The 16,584-nt window shown below is 35.4% G+C and overlaps 1 protein-coding gene across 1 annotated transcript; it reads right to left on the reverse strand.

Moving 5' to 3' along the window:
• Positions 1-5,128: 5,128 nt before the first annotated feature.
• Positions 5,129-14,043, reverse strand: LOC120073403 (5'-adenylylsulfate reductase-like 5). Its single transcript, XM_039026246.1, has 4 exons — positions 13,284-14,043; positions 6,280-6,461; positions 5,861-5,985; positions 5,129-5,784 (listed from the first exon to the last, which is right to left on the reverse strand). Exons 1-4 carry the CDS (start codon positions 13,449-13,451, stop codon positions 5,363-5,365), a joined length of 897 nt encoding a protein of 298 aa, XP_038882174.1. The 5' UTR covers positions 13,452-14,043; the 3' UTR covers positions 5,129-5,362.
• Positions 14,044-16,584: the final 2,541 nt, after the last annotated feature.

Genomic DNA, 16,584 nt, shown 5'->3' on the forward strand with positions numbered 1-16,584 from the left:
TAGCGAAATCCAAATATTTTCAAGGTAGACGTGTTGTTCATTTTGTTGAGTTTTGATGGAAGATTTTGATTTTAAGACTTTATGAAATATATGATTTTGCTGAGATTTTAGGTCCTACTTAGTTGCTAAGAAAATTGATGTAATAATTGGACATGTGAGGAGAAAAATAAGAGATATATCTAAAGTAAAAAAAATGAGGGTAAATATACGTATGAGTTTTTTCAAATTGGTTTTTTCCTGACTCGAGATTATTTTAAAGAAATTGACTATATTTGGATATTGAATTTTTTATATTTATGTTCATATATGTTTATAAATGCGAGAGCTACTCTTCTTTATTAACTAAAACCCTCCAAGATCTAGGAGAAGTTTTCGAAATTGGTGAATGAAGGAAGGAGAGCAAGATGTATTAATGAAGGGAAAAAAAGATGGAATACGGGGTGTAGATAATCGATTTTCATCAATATATCAACAAGTAACAATTATTTTCTTTATTTGTAATCTTTTTTAGAAAATTGTTAAGGGTATTAATGTAAAATTTGAAAGTTTGGGGTTTTTTTGAAAAATAATCCTAAGAAATCAAGAAGTTCCCAAACTTAGACTATAATTAAGTGTTACATTGACAATATTTAGAGTTCTTCTTTTCTAAAAAAAAAAAAAAAAAAAAAAAAAAAAAAATAATCAACTTTTGATCCTTAGGTTTAAGTTTATTAGTATTTTGGATATTATGTTTCAAGTTCAACATTTTAATCTCTAAAGTTTGAGTTTGATGACATTTTAGTTCTGGTGAGTTTTTCATTAATACGGTTAGAAGTTCACATGACACATTTTTCTAAATATATATATATATATATTAATTTTTTTTAATTTTTAAAATAAAATATACTTTTAATCTAATTTTTCCCTCTGTCTGTATCCTCTTTGTCCCTCTTATTTTTCCTCGTCTCCCTCCATGGTGTCATGGAGTCAATTTGAAGGAGGAATTTTTTCCCCCTTCCCCCAGAGACCTACGGATACTCTCCTCAGTTTAAAATTTATTCTTTTCCAAAATGGTCCTTCATGTAGGTTAATTTTCGGAACAAAATAGTTTTACCAATGTCACCTCGGTCATGACTCTGGCACCGTGCCGCTCATAAGATCAATACTAACCAACATACAAGAAACTCACTCTCAACTTTTTTCAATTACAATATGAATATGTACAACCTAGTGGCACATGCCATGGCAGAACCATCCATCAAGAATCCACCTTCATGGATTACAACATGGCCCCAACTTGATTCTCCGAGCTTGCAAGAAAGAAATTCGCCCCAATCAATGTCTCCCAAGGAATTATGGAATTCTCCACCAAAGAAATACAAATACAAATGATCCCTAGCTTCCAAAAGGAATGCCTTCGACAACTGCCAAGGTCCTCCTTTTATAGGCAAGACTGAGGTGGTCGTTGGGGAGATTCATGGAAGTGGGCTAGTAGGATGTGCAACCATCTACGTCCCTATAATTAAGAGTTCGCTCTCTACTATGTTCTCAAATAATTATCTACTACTTTAAGTAACTGCCCATATCTTGAGCAACTACTCCACTTTTCACTATTTTAGGTAATTGCCCACATTTCGGACAACCACTAACTCACCACTAACTTAGGCAACTACCATCCCTATATGGATAACTACTCATGATCTTGGATAACTACCTAATATGATTAAACAATCCATTTATACGTCTTAAATGATTGTTCAGTCAACCAAGCCAACTGCCGCCAAAATTGCATCTCCCACGCACATCATGTGCATGTCATTTCTTGTCACCCATCACTTGGTGCGTGCCCAATGCCCCTCTCCTTCGAGTGTGCTGCCACTCGCCTAGGCCATGCCTAGGCATGCATGCCAATCAGCATTGCGCTTGTTGTGTTGCATGTCTCGTTTTTCATGTGTGTTGCCCACACACATGCCTTGGAAATTTTTGTTGCAAGGCTCTATCAACTGTGTCAATGTTCAAGAACTAAGGTTCTAAGACGTGGCCACTATCGCCCATCACTACCAATTATCTCGTTTTATATTTGAAAGGAGGGTTTCTTTTTTTCTTTTTTAATGTGGGAAAGGGGGAAGGGGGAAGGGGGAAAGGAGATCAAGAGGAAAGAGAAGAAAAATGAGAAGAAAGACAAAGGAAAAAGGAGTTGGCGATAGCATTTGGATATTGACTGGGATTTTTAATGAATCCGTTTTTACGGTACTATGCAATTCCTTTGTTTGTGGAATCATTTTCTCACGAGAGGTAATTTAAAAAAAATTATAAAATGAAGTTGTTACTAATACTTAGATTTGGTGGGATAAATGAAAATTTCATTGATAAGACCTTTTCAATTGTAGTCACTATCTTATTACAGATAATTTCAACTAGGGAAGAAGGGGGCATTCACCAGCAACAGAGGCCATGGATGGGACAAGAGAGAGAGGAAAAAAAAGAGAGAAAATTATAACTCTTAGCTTTAAAAAGAAAAACATTTTTTAATTTTATTTTTATTTTTTTTAAAACAAGTGAAACTTTAAGTTTCATTAATCACTATAACAAATACTCAAACTTCCGAAATTAAAATATCGAGTGTAAAAACTAATAGTAATGTCTTAGACCTAAATTCAAAATCCGGATTCAATCTGATGGTTCCACATTCTTTTGCATCTCTTGTAAATTGGCAATATCATTCTTATTTGGAAAAATTGTTCGGATGACCCTTTTTAGGGATGTAAATGAAAAATGGTCCATGAACGACGTGAGGGTCTGATGTCTCATTCCTTCCTCTCTTTCCCATGCAAAGTTTTTCTTTGATTTCTTTCCTCTCTTTTAAGTTAATTCCAACCTCTCCTTGCTTCTTTTTCTTCACTTCTTTCCCCGTTTCTTTCCTCGCTTCTTCTTCTCTCAAGACTTGCGTGAGAAAGAAAAAATCTTCTCTTTGATTTCTCAAGATCTACATGAAAAAAGAGTTTGTTTAAAAAAAAAAAAAAAGTCTGATCAAAATGTTGGACCTGGCTTGACAAGTTGGAAAAAAACAGAAGAAACAAAAATTGTATTGAAGAATGGAAAAGGAAGATGAACATAGTGGAAAAAATGGAGAAAAAAATTGGGAAAAAAACTCCATTGTTACCCCGTAGAAGATGAACCCTTGAAAACAAACATGAAAAAAAGATTGCTCATCACAAAGCAAGCGCAATTATCACCATTGCTACCTTGTAGAAGATGAACTTGTTAAAACAAAGATAAAAACGTCCATTATGATGTGAGAGAAAGAAGTTAGAGGAAGAATACAAATGAAGGGGAAAAAATCGAAAAAAAAGGTTCCAATTGTGCTGATGAGGAACGAGAATTTGTGAGTGTTAGGCCCTCGAGCGCATTTTCGGGTCAAATTGGTACTTTCACATGTAGATGATGTAAGCAAAGGACCATTTTTCGAGCATTTTTTTTAACGTTGGACTATTTTCATTTCCACCCCTAAAAAAGGGTCATCGATATAAATTCCCCTTCCGACTAGAGATGTCCAATTTTTCCACGGAGATGGGCCTCGTGGGGTCCCGCCTCAAACGGGACGGGGATTTCCCGATTAGGCGGGGAATGGGGGAAAAATTCCCCGTGAGCCAAATGGGGACGGGGACGGGGAATGCATTCCCCATCCTCGCCCTCGGCCCCAACCCTGCCCTGTTCCCCGTACCCGCCTCGATTAGCTTTTACATATTTATTTAGTATAGTTATCTAATGTTATATTATTATGATTATTATTATTATTATTATTATTATTATTATTATTATTATTATTATTATATAAATATTACATTTAAATTTCAAATTTGAATTATTGGGAAACATAATGAATATGTTTAAATTTAGATCATATATGTGAATAATTTGATTTATATTTATTTCTTTCTACTAAAAAATTAATTGGCTTTTTTAGGCCAAAATTTGAATAATTTATCTTTAAATTCAAATTGTCATATAAAACTAACTATAATAAACAATTTAGTGACAAAGTTAATTATTTAGGGAATGGCATCCCCGGCCCTGCCCCGTGCACATCTCTACTTCCGACTTGTCTTGGACTACTTTGAAAGTGAAACCTACCCCACAAAACTTGCAGGTCCTTTTATGATATTTTTTCCTCACTTGCATATTTTCTAAGAAAAATTTTTAGCAAGTTACTCCGTATAGAATTGCTCCAAGCCAAGAATATTTAACTTCGAAGTTTCCATTGAACCATGGAAAAGAAGATGCACTTTTTTTTATATAAGTAGTAATTATTAATTCTTTTAAGTCCTTATTGATCACACATTCATACTTTTATATCTTGATGATTACTCTCAATCAGATGTGAACTCTATTCAATATTTATTTATGTATCCCTTTTAAATTTGAGCGTTACACTCAATGACCAAAATCCTTTAGTAGCTAAGTTGAAATATTTTGATAACTGAATTTTTAAGGTGTACATGACATAATTTTTGATATTTTATTACATAAATTCTGTGTGATTCATTGGTTGTTTATGAAATAGTAGGGATGTCAAAAGTCTGTTTACTCCACTCTCCTTGAATCAAATAATCAGAAGTATCTACATAATTAAATATCTTTTTGCTTTTTTTCTGTTTCCTTCTAGAAACGTCAAAAGAAGAAAACCAATTAATAAAAAATAGAAAATAGAAACATTACCAAACCGACTCGTAATAGCCACGAAATTTCATGGCAGTGTTCACATGTCCAAACTCCCAAAAAATACAAACACTATTTGAATAAGCAAACTCCCCAAGTGTTTGGCATTTGGCCTCTTATACAGCACAAATATCTTCAGTCACATTCAATCACACAAGTCCCCTTTTTCTTCCTTACAAGCAATCTTTGAAAATAGTATGCACAAAACAAAACTCATTCTCAATCTGGTCCCTAAATCAATGCCCCACAAGCCTGCTGTTCTTATCTTTTCTGAAATAATTTTCTTTGATTTCCAACAATTACAACCCAAGTTCTAATTTCTAAACCTGGAAATGATGCAAAAATGTTACCTTTCCAACAAGTATAAAATCAAGTACTAACTACCGATTTTGATGACGCTATCGTTAAGATTACGATGAACCAACTCATCATTCAACAAACAAAACAGCCAGTTTGAATTTATACATGTTCTGATTGTGTGTAATATGTATATTATACAATATAAGAGGAACAATTTGTACATGCCTTCAGAAGAGGAAGCAAAAAAGGCTACTCTACTCTCTACTACCTCTAATTGCAAGAAAAGTACTTGTGTTTGATCAGAAAGTAGGATGGTTCTATCATCAAAAGTTCCGATTTCCATTTTTACAAGGTTTGGGTGAACCTAAGTCGATCTCGAGGATGAGGATTCACCCAACGAGACAGATGCCAAAGACGATGCCCAAACACGTGCGTTCCTTGCTCCCTTGTGGATGTTCTTTGTCTTGTATAGCCTTAGTTTGGCCCACGCCCTTCTGATATCGAGCATGTGAAGAACACGCCCCATTAGTTGTCGTGTTTCACCAAATATTTCCAAGTTTAGGTGGGGCATGTAAGATCTACAAAGATTGTTTAGCTGGTGCAGCATATGTGGTAATTTGAAGATTGCTATACGAAGACAAATGAATACAAAGGAGAATGTCAACAATGGTTCGCTCTTCAATATATTGTTTGTCGAGGAAAACTTTGGCAGTTGGATAACCGGCTTTCCAACACTCTCGATAGTAACTAACTCAGCGTCGCTATAGTACGGGATTGGTTTTAATCCTGACATAACCAGACACAACTCGTTTGAGCAAAACCACACACATCCACCATATGTGAAAACACAAGAGAACCTTACCTGTTATTCGGTTATAGAAACGAACAAGTGAAAGTATATCTTTTTGACCGCGATATCGAACACGTGATGTCCCATTGACCAGCAATATAGATGGGAAGCTGTGGACTCCATATTTTGAAAGTACACTGAATGATGAGAGGATAAATATATAAGTAAAGAGATAAACCCGCATGTCTATTCTACTTTCAATACCAAAGAAAAAAATTCTCTTTAGCACTTGAAAACAACAAATGGGTGATTGCTTCAATTTTCCATCTCATTAGTTGATCAAATATAAAGTACATAGAAAGGTTCATATTGCACAAACTTTGGGGTAGTTATCTTCGAATTTTCCTTGGAAACAATCCGAAAATGCATTCAGTACAGAAAAACAGAACACAAAACTAGAATTTACAATAAGAAAGTCAGGAACTACTTACTTAGGTAGTGTAGAAGATTGCTCAACCAACACGTGTTCAATTTGAGGAAACAAGAAACTGAGAGCTTCGAACGTGTGGCGTAAACGGAGAGAAAATGGGCACCACGAAGCGTAAAAGAGCACGGAGGTATAGCCGACCTCCTTATAATTAGTCAAAGTTCCATCGATGTAGTCCCCATCCACCTAAAAATCAGAAGAGGGAAAAGGAAATCAATATGAGAATAAGAAAGACCAACGTAATTAAGGTTGTAGCCCGAAGGAGGTCTTTGTAATTGGTAACAATTTTTTATAACAATCAGACTAACATACCACAGTGAAAGCTTGTAAAGATGCACCACTTACACTGGAGTCCAGCTAAACTAAATTTTAGCTTTCTACATTGAAACAAATATGGGCCAAAGGGGTTCAGATAGTTTTGCAAGGATAATTGTTTTCACAAGTGGCTCTATGAAAACTCAGGCAGAAGGGTCCGGAAAACATTGCTGTTATGTTTCATGTCTAAAATTTGATACCCCATCTTTGACAAGTAGAAAAATTACAAGGAAAATGAATCAGCTGTAGAAGAAACAACTGAAGTTAATTTTAAGAATCCTAAAAAAGTTTATCACACAACAGATACATTGACTTCTGTGCAAAATGTTAATCATATGGCACTCAGCACTAGCCCCCCTTTCTAAATAGATATTTCTTTAATATTTGCTACTACCACCAAAATCTGAACAAACACTACCAGAAATAATTTCAAAAGGGGAGAAACTACATGAAGAGTAGAATGATCTTTTGAGTTCAGAGTTGGGTGATTTGAACCTCTAACTAAGATTAGAGAGATATGCTTTAACCAGTTGATCGATGCTAGAATGATTGACATGAAGTAACTCCTATCACAATTCAGAAAATGTCAGAAACCAAGCTTCGTCATTCCAATGAAGTTTACTCAAAGTTGTACAACTAGGATGACAAGGATGCCATTAGTATTTCACCATCATGGTAAACAAAATGATGGGAAGGAAACATTGTGTAGATATAGAGACGAAGTGAAAATTAAGTATCTCATAGTAATGATTTTATATCATGTACAAATGGAAAATTAATCCCTCTAATTAGCATGCTTGTCATAAATTGCAGAAGAGTATTTTGCATTTCCAGTATCTCCTCCTACTTTTGCTTCTAAATCTGTTTTTCCTACAAAGGGCAAGATTCTTCAATCTATCAGAAGTTCTTTAGCTCCTAAGAAGAAAGGGCTTTGATTTGTGCACATTTAGGATTTCATCAAGTTAAAGAATTAATTTGAGATGAGTTTGAACATCCTCCAAAAACTGAATACAAATGTGAGAATGCAATCAAAATGTCAGAATTTAATGACATTTCCTTAATTGGTGCATCCTCTGTCCATGCACTGGAAAGACCCACATTTGACGTTGCTTCACTTTAGATATGCAAACTCTAACACTCAATGGAAAACCTTAGAAACAAATTTAGCATCTCTTGGAACCTTTCAACATCTGTACAAGATTTCATGGGGCAAGGTTTGGCTGGTCAAACCCTCAAAAGAAGAACAAGAATTCAATGGGGGAACAGTTGATGGAAGGAAAGAAAAAGCAGAGTTTTCAAATGAAGGATCATCAACGTTTTATCATAATGGGTGCCTATGAGAGAACTCTGCTATCCTTTTTTTCCCCATTTTTGCAACTATTCTACTTTGTAGCTTTATATGCATTTTTTTTCTTTCCATTTTTGCAACTATTCTACTTTATAGCTTTATATGCATTCAGCATTGCAATGCTTGCCTTTCCGAGAAGAGAAACAAATTTCATTGATGAAATGAAATAAAAGAGTAAAAACCCAAACACCTAACAGTGGATCACATGAAAGTTCGCCACTTAACAATTAAAGTAGAGAGGCTATAATCAATAAAAAGGTGTTCACATTTACACAATACAAAGCTTGAAAGAGTATCAAATCCATAAAATAATCAAAGAAAGAAGTATCCCTAAAAATGTGTGTTCTAGAAAGACTTGGTTGAGAGGAAGCCATATTAAGTTCTTCACACTTTGGAAAGGATGGACCACAAAAACAAAAGCCATAAGAGTAAAAATGTCATTAGGCAGAGTCAGAGACCAACCTAACAGCATCCAAAAGTCACCCCATATTTTGAAGCGACAAAGCAATGAGCAAAAGGTGTCCGAGAGATTTTGAATACGACGAACATATAATACACCAAGAAGAAGAAAGGTGGAAATAAGGCATTCTTATTTGCAGATGAAGCTGTAATGACTGCACCAAGACTAAACTCTGAAAGAAAAAATTCAATCTTCTTTGGATAGGTATCAATTCAAGTCATTGAGTAAACATTATTTAATGTTGGTGTAGAAGTACCAACAAGAAAACTCCTATAAGAGATTTAACTGTGAAACAAAGGATCAAGATGCCAAGACCAATGATCATCAAGGTTCCTTATAACGATCATGGAAAGAAGATGAGATAAGGTAGCTCGTTCATTGAATTCCAACGTGTTTAGGTTCTGTCCAAAACTCGAATCCCAAGCATCAAGAACAAAAATCCAAACTTCAGCAACAGTACTATTCGGCAAGTAGTAAGACGAAAAAGATGAGGGAAAACAATAGCAACGACTCCATAGCTCAGTCTGAATCAGGCCAAAAAGAGGTGGACCTTCTATTACCTGAGCAATGATGAGCATGAAAAGCAACAAGGCCCAATGTTCAAATATATCACAAAGGGGATCGGCTAGATCCACTACTAATCTGATGAGGCCATAACAAACAGGCTGCGATCAATAATACTTGGCAACAATTAATTGGCGTCGTAACACATTACCTTCAGTCAGAAATCTCCAAATCCACTTTGCCAATGGACTCAAATTGTGCTTCTGAAAATTGTCGATACCAATGCCATCTAAAAATTTAGGAAGTTGGGTTGTCTCCCAATTAATATTATTCATCTCTCCATCATCTCTAGTATCTTCCCAAAAGAAATCGCGAACAAGCTTTTCCAATGTATTGGAAACCTTTAATGGAAGTTTAAACAAAGACAAAAAGTAAGTCGGCATGCTAGAAAGGGTAGCTTGAATAAGAGTGTGTCAACCTCTTTTTGAGATGAAAGTATATTTCCAACTATGAAGTTTATGCTGAATTTTCTCAATAATAGGTGGCCAGAAACCTGTGGCTTTTGGATTTCCCACTAAAGGTGGGCCAAGATAAGTAGGGGGCCAAGTACCTCTCTGATAACCAAACTTTGTTATCGAAATGCTCAAATTATCATGAGCAATGTAAATCCCCAACAACTAACTCTTAGAAAGGTAGACGTTCAAACCAAAACCACATTCAAAAATTTTAACAACATCAAAAAGATTCTCCAAAACTTTTATGTCAAAAGTGGAGAACAAGAGTGTATCATTGACAAAATGAGAGTGAGCCAAACGAAACTGTGAATTTTCAATAGGATGAGTTGCAATTTTACCCAAATTAGCACTATGTTAAAAACCTATTTAAACAAGCCAAAACCAAAATGATGAGAAAAGAAGAGAGAGGATCACCTTGACATATGCCTTGAATTGGAAAGATTTTATCTCTAGGACAACATTAATAATAATCGAATATTTGACACTAGATATGCAACCATGAAACCATCTCCTCCAAGTGCTACTGAAACCTTTGGCATGAAGGCCTTTTCTAGGTCTAATTTAAGAACACCACCTTTCTTGTGAGAGGTGAGCCAATCATCAATCAACTCAATAACCAAAAGAGAGGCATCCATAATTTGTCCATTAGACTCAAATGCCAATTGGTTCTCAACTATGGTGGAAAGCAAAACCAATTTCAATCCGTTTTCAGGAACACGAGCAATAATCTTGTATGCATAGGGAATGAGACTAATTGACCAGTAGTCAGCAACATATTTAAAATTCAAACTCCTTGGAATAAAACAAATATAAGTTTCATTGAGGGCCAGATAACGGAAGTATAGAAATCATAGATCAATTGTATTTCAAGAGTATTTAAAAATTTTAGAGGTAAAACATCTGGCTCAAGAGACTTACTTATACCCAACGATTCCACGACTGGAAAACTTTGTAAATATAACTTCCAATCCAGTAGTCTGATCCACACTAGTAGGGCACCAATCAATATCAGTAGTAAGGAATCAAGAATTATCATCTTAGATGATAATTTTGGAAAGAAATCAATGAATTCGGCCTCAATATCTTCTCTGACTGTGAATAAACTAACTCCATTCACTAACATCATACCTAGAAATAATCTCATTAATCAAATTCTTCCTTTGGCGAGCAGCCAAAATACGATGAAATAACCTAGTATTTTCATCACCCTCCCTGAACCAATTCAATTTACAATGTTGATGCCAACAAGTTTGTTCCTGAGCAGTCTAATTTTCAATCTGTTCTCAAGACGTCGAGCCTCCTATTCGTTCAACTAATTCAATTGTGAAATAATTTCGGGAGTTGTGATGTAGCAAGACATTGGAACTTGTCCCAATTTCAAAGCTTGGATTTCTACCCTATCAATTTCATCACAAAACCATGACTAGGCCAACCCCAAATGTTGCTTTTTATTACACCAATTTTCCAAAACCTCCTTAAAAGAAGTATTTCACGACCAATCATTTTCAAATCGAAAAGGGAAAGGCCCCCAAGCAGTGTCACAGAAAGATAAGGCCCCCGAACTTAATTAGACAATGGTTCGTCACTAGGAAACAATCCAGTAACGAGAGATATTGAACATTACCAAAACTCTACCAAGTGTAACATTCATTTTGTGAAGGAATATAATATACTTTTAGTGGTTGAGTATATTCATTTTGAAAGTGATAGTTTGCAAACCAATCATTGAAAGATATACTTTTGGTGGTTGAGTGATCTCAATATGACTTCTCCCAAGACCAACATGTCACATCGAAATCCCCTCCAATAATCCATTGGTCACACCCTATACCAGCCACTTAGAGCTCTCACCAGAAATCATCATAAAAATCACTTCATATCGCCCATAGACAGTCCTAAGCCAAAAACAGAAACCATCAGCCTAAAAGGCATGAATAGAGAGAGAATAAAAACCTTTGATAACCTCCTTGATCCTAAAGACAAGCTCACTCCGTAGAATAAGAATGCCCCAGAAGTTCCAACCGAATCAAGAGAAGCCCATCCAATATGTGAAGGGCTCCATACAAGATTTGACAAGATTGGTGTCAATATTTGATAATTTCGTTTCTGTAAGAGAATAATACCCAATTTTGTTGTTGAAGAGTTTGTTTAATCAAAGCTCCTTTTTTTTTTCCCAAAAGCACATACCTCGTACATCCAAGAAATAAATTTCATTGATCAACATTGGTATTTCTTCCCATGAGTAGTACAAACTCATGTACTAGACTGGTAAGACTAGTAAGAAGATTATGTAACTCCCTCCTTAAATGCCAACATCACTGTATTGTCATAATAGACTAGTAAGAAGATTATGTAACTCCCTTTTCATTTTGGATTTCTTCTCATGGGTAGTACAAACTCTCTTTTGTGGTGGTTCTGGTAACAGGGTATAACCATGATACAAAGACCATCTTCACTAAGGATGGGAGCTAAGTGTTGAAGGTATTTTGTTAAGGAAAAAGGACATGGATAATTGGCTGGTGGGGTGATTACAGTCAGATGGTTGAGGTGAGATGGCCAACATGGAGCTCCTTCCATGGTTGTAGAGTAATTATCTGGAAGGAGGCGTGTCAATGATTGCCAGATGATTCTTGGGTTTAGAGGCATCTCTGCAATAAACAGGAAGGAAGTGGACTCTGGTGGTTGTCAGAGAACTTATGTTGAAGAGCATCTATGTAGCTAAACATCTGCGTGCTTGGTTTTTTCAGTGTACCTCCCCAGGGTAATAAGATATGAGGGAGATGAAAGAGAACCAACCTCGTGTTCTTCTCTGATGAGATAATTAGGAATTATTGACTGCCAGAGTGATGGAGCTAATTGACTTCCACATAAAATCTACATTTGTTACTCTGTTTTTCTAGCCAAAGCACATAATTTCATTTTTGAAGTTCTTGGAAGTTGGAACAACTTGAAGGTACAAGGTTCTTTCACAAGGGTATAAACAGAGAATACAATGGTCGGAGGAAACCAATGGCACGTTTTTGTGGAGAGAGGGGTGGGGGGAAAGGATGGATCCATGCTTGCCTTTTCTTTTCCTTTTCCCTGTTCTCTGTTGTTCTCGAGAATGATACATTTCAGCATTGTTTTATTGATAGAGTTAATTAAACACTATATATATTTTCTCTTGGATTTTATTAATATCAAATCAATGAGAACAACCTTTATAGTATTATATTTTGGGTTTTTGTTTATAAGCAAGACCAATGACCAACTCAATCCGACTTTAAATACATAATTTGAAATTGATACTTGAACCATTCAAATTCAATTAGGTTTTTGTATTGAAATCAAAACCCTACCCAACCCAACTTGACCCAACTTTACGTATGTAATGTTTGAATGAAAAAAACTCCAAGTCATTTCAATTGACTTTCTCGTCCACACAAAAATTGGGTTAAAAATGCATTAATCATCCCAGCTCAACCTGATTCAAGATCAATCCCTCCTACCTGATTTTCAGTTAACATTTGAAAATTTCAATAGCAAAAGAGAATAACAAATATGCATAAATTTCTTCACCTCCCCTCACCTGAATGTTCATCATGTACAGAACAATCAAAGAGCTCAACACAGCCAAAATTCAACCGTTAACATTCCTTCTAACAATCCTAGCAAATCTCTAAGATTTCCAAAACTAAAGGTACAGAACAACAAGGGAATTTATAAAAAAAATAAATAAATAAAAATAAAAAACCACACAAATATTATTAGCCTCCAACAAGTTGGAATTCAGACAAGGAAAAAAAAAACACTACAGAGAAAAGTGATAAGACCGCCTAAGCAAAAGGAAAATCAACACAAAACCAAGATGACAAAGAACATCATACCTGTAAAGGCGAGCTGGGAACCGCAGAGAAAGGGCATTGAGATCGAACGCCATAGAGAAAGAAATCAGATTCTTTAGGGCAAAATGAAGATCGGGAAAGAGATGTTGAAGACACAAACCCTAAAGAGCAAAGGGCAATAAAATAGACAAAAAGGGAAAAAGCAGCCATGTTTGAAGAAGAGATTAAACCACAAATGCGAGGAAGAAGAAGAAACAAAGGGGGTATTACCAGAGAAAACGATAAGCAAAACTAGGGATGAATCAGAAATGAAAAATCAAACAAAAAAAAGTGATAGAACAGACAAACACCCCAAAAAAATGGGGTTAATGATTTGTTTTGTTCCCTCAAGTTTCTAAAAAAAGGGGTATGTTTCGATCTTCTTAATCTAGATCAGACGGTGGCCGTTGGCGATGGCGGCGGCGGCAGCGGTGGAGGGTTTTGTTGAAAATCCAACCGGGAGAACTGATTCGATCCCCCTTTCGTGGGTAATTTTGGGTTTTCGGTTCTTCAAAAGTTCCAAATAAAGGCACGATTTTTCTAGCTCCAAAAAAGTCAAATCAAATTACCCATTACAGTATTTCCCCTAAACATCCATCCAGCTGAGACTTTGCTGATTAATCTTTAAAATATCCGAAAGGACATGAACCAAATGGAATTTATGCTCTGTAATATCTTTTTTTTTTTTTTTGGAAATCTGTAATATTTTCTGTTCTGTCTTCCTATGAAAGTGGAGTGATTGATTGCTGGAAAGAATTAGATAGGAAAATGAAGGACGAGTCATTTTGGATTTATGTTACATGGATTGTTATAGGAATTTTTATTTCTGTCAAAGATGGTTGAGGACTGATTCTACTTTGATAATCACCCTATTTTGAATTTCCCAAAGTTGCAATTTTTAATTTCTTATATGATCCTTCCTCCATACTTTCCTAATCTATAAAATTTAATTTTGAAATATCAATCCGAACATGACTTAGTGAATAAAATATTAATTATTATCATTCTAAAAGTTGATGGTTTAATCTCTCACCTCTTCAGTTGTTAAACTTAAACAAAGACATCTACTTAAAGAACGTTTTGCTGGATAATTACAAGTAATAGAGAAAATTGAAGTAAATATTTAGAAACAAACATGGAAATAATATGGTTGAGCACACGGGTATCTCGCTCTCTTTAAGAAGATTCAGGCCCTCTGTTATTTGTTATTGTATTTCTTTATATCAATCATCGATATTGTAGATATTATCTGGCTTATCACTTCTAAGATACAACAACTCCACCGATATTATAGATATTCTCTAGCTTATCAATTCTAAGATACAACTCCAACTGAATATCTGTGTAGCTCAAATCACTCTACACCAAAAACATTGAGCTCAAAGCTCCATGATGTGTTTATATTGATGCAAGAGGATTAAAATTAAACTATGTCTTTAAATTTATAAACGCATGACTTTATCTAATCAAACCCAAATGCAAGTTCAATCAAAGTCCTGGAGAGTCTGAGGTCGAACACAGGGATCACGCCTTATAATGCGGTGGAATGATTGCTTTGATTTACGTGAATTGTTCTCAAATATGCGATGAACTTGATTGTTTAATTTATCTTAATACCTACACTAGGGGTTAAGTGGTGGGTGTGAGTGATGGTGCGATGGATGTTGATGAACATACGATGATAATTATAACTCTAAATGAAGCAGCTTAGGGGGGAAAAGTATGAAATTTCAATAAACAAAGTAGGGTTGAGAAAAATATTCACTATCGTTTCATAAGTAATGCATAAGCCATGCGTCCATACTATTTACTCATAATGATAAACTACACCTCTCAGTGCGTTAAGCCACAATACCCTATTTCTAGGATGCATGTGATGAACAATTCATACAGAGAAGCTATCTTTATTTCTAAAGGTTTTTCTCCTCTTGTTTAATGAGATCTAAAATCCTTTACTTTTTCAAGCAGTGATTAATTCTATCTAGAACAATCTCTCGAGTTGATCCAAATAGTTCAGAAGCACGCATTAAACAAGATGAACGCTTACTTCTGAAGTACTTAGTACATGCCAGTTTTATCTTCCCCATTATAAATGTAGTTGCTCATGCTCGTTGGTAAAAACATGAATAGGTGAGAAAATGTAAGGGCATTCATACTGATAATGAAGGTTTTTCAATCTTACACAACAATACAAACACTATTAAACAAAAGTAAAATTAAAATTCAAGGATAGAAAGTCAAGTTGTAGGTTGCAATTTCTTGTGTCCTTTGGCTCTTCTGGAGATTGCTTCACGACAGTTGTGATGGTGGTGACGCCCTTCTTCTTCATCTTCAAAGAAAAACTTTGAGCTTTCATTAAAAAATTTCTCAAGGAAAAGCTTTGGAGAGAATGGTTATGGCGAATGAGGAATGAAAAATTCAGTAGAGCTTGGCCAGTTTCTTGGTTATGTCTCTTTTATCTTTATCTTTAATCTTGTAGGCTATTTATAGGCATTGAGGAGAGAGTGGTTATGGCAGATGAGGAATGGAAAATTTAGCAGAGCTTGGCCAGTTTCTTGGTTATGTCTCCTCTATCTTTATCTTTGACCTTGTGGGCTATTTATAGGCATCGAGAAAAAGGTTTTGCATCTCTTTCTAATGATTATACTGATGCCATGCATTAAATTCCATACCCTATCGCACCGTCTGCTTTGCGTCAGAAGTTCGTTGGCTCTGTCGCGAACCTTTCACATCAACTACCAACTTTATCTTTTTTTTTTTTTATTTGACTTTCACTGCCCACGCGTCTGCCGAATTAAGATCATGTTTCTTCTTATCGTGTGGAACTTATGTGATGCCAAGCTAGACATCAAGATTTTGTTATGCGCTCATGCGGCTGCGACTTGTTTCTTTTGTCGATTTTCCTCATTCTTTTTTACGGTCTTTAAAGATTGAAAGAACAAAATGCTAGCCCTATCTCAGGCATCGTATATTGACAAGATGCTTGTCAAATTTTCGATACAGAACTCCAAGAGAGGTTTACTCCCTTTCAGATATGGAGTTATATTGTTTAAGGAAAAGTGTCATAAGACACCTCAAGAGGTCGAAGAAATGAGACGGATTCCCTACATATCGGTTGTTGGCAGCCTGATGTATGTGATGTTATGTACTAGACTTGATATCTGCTATGCGGTGGGGATAGTCAGTAGATATCAATCTTCTAGGATTTGATCATTAGGCCATCGTTAAGAATATCCTTAAGTATCTATGAAAAACGAGGGACTACATGCTTGTGTATTTAGGATTTGATCCTTACATGATACAC

This window comes from Benincasa hispida, chromosome 3, assembly GCF_009727055.1.
Source record: "Benincasa hispida cultivar B227 chromosome 3, ASM972705v1, whole genome shotgun sequence".
NCBI classification, from domain to species: domain Eukaryota; kingdom Viridiplantae; phylum Streptophyta; class Magnoliopsida; order Cucurbitales; family Cucurbitaceae; genus Benincasa; species Benincasa hispida.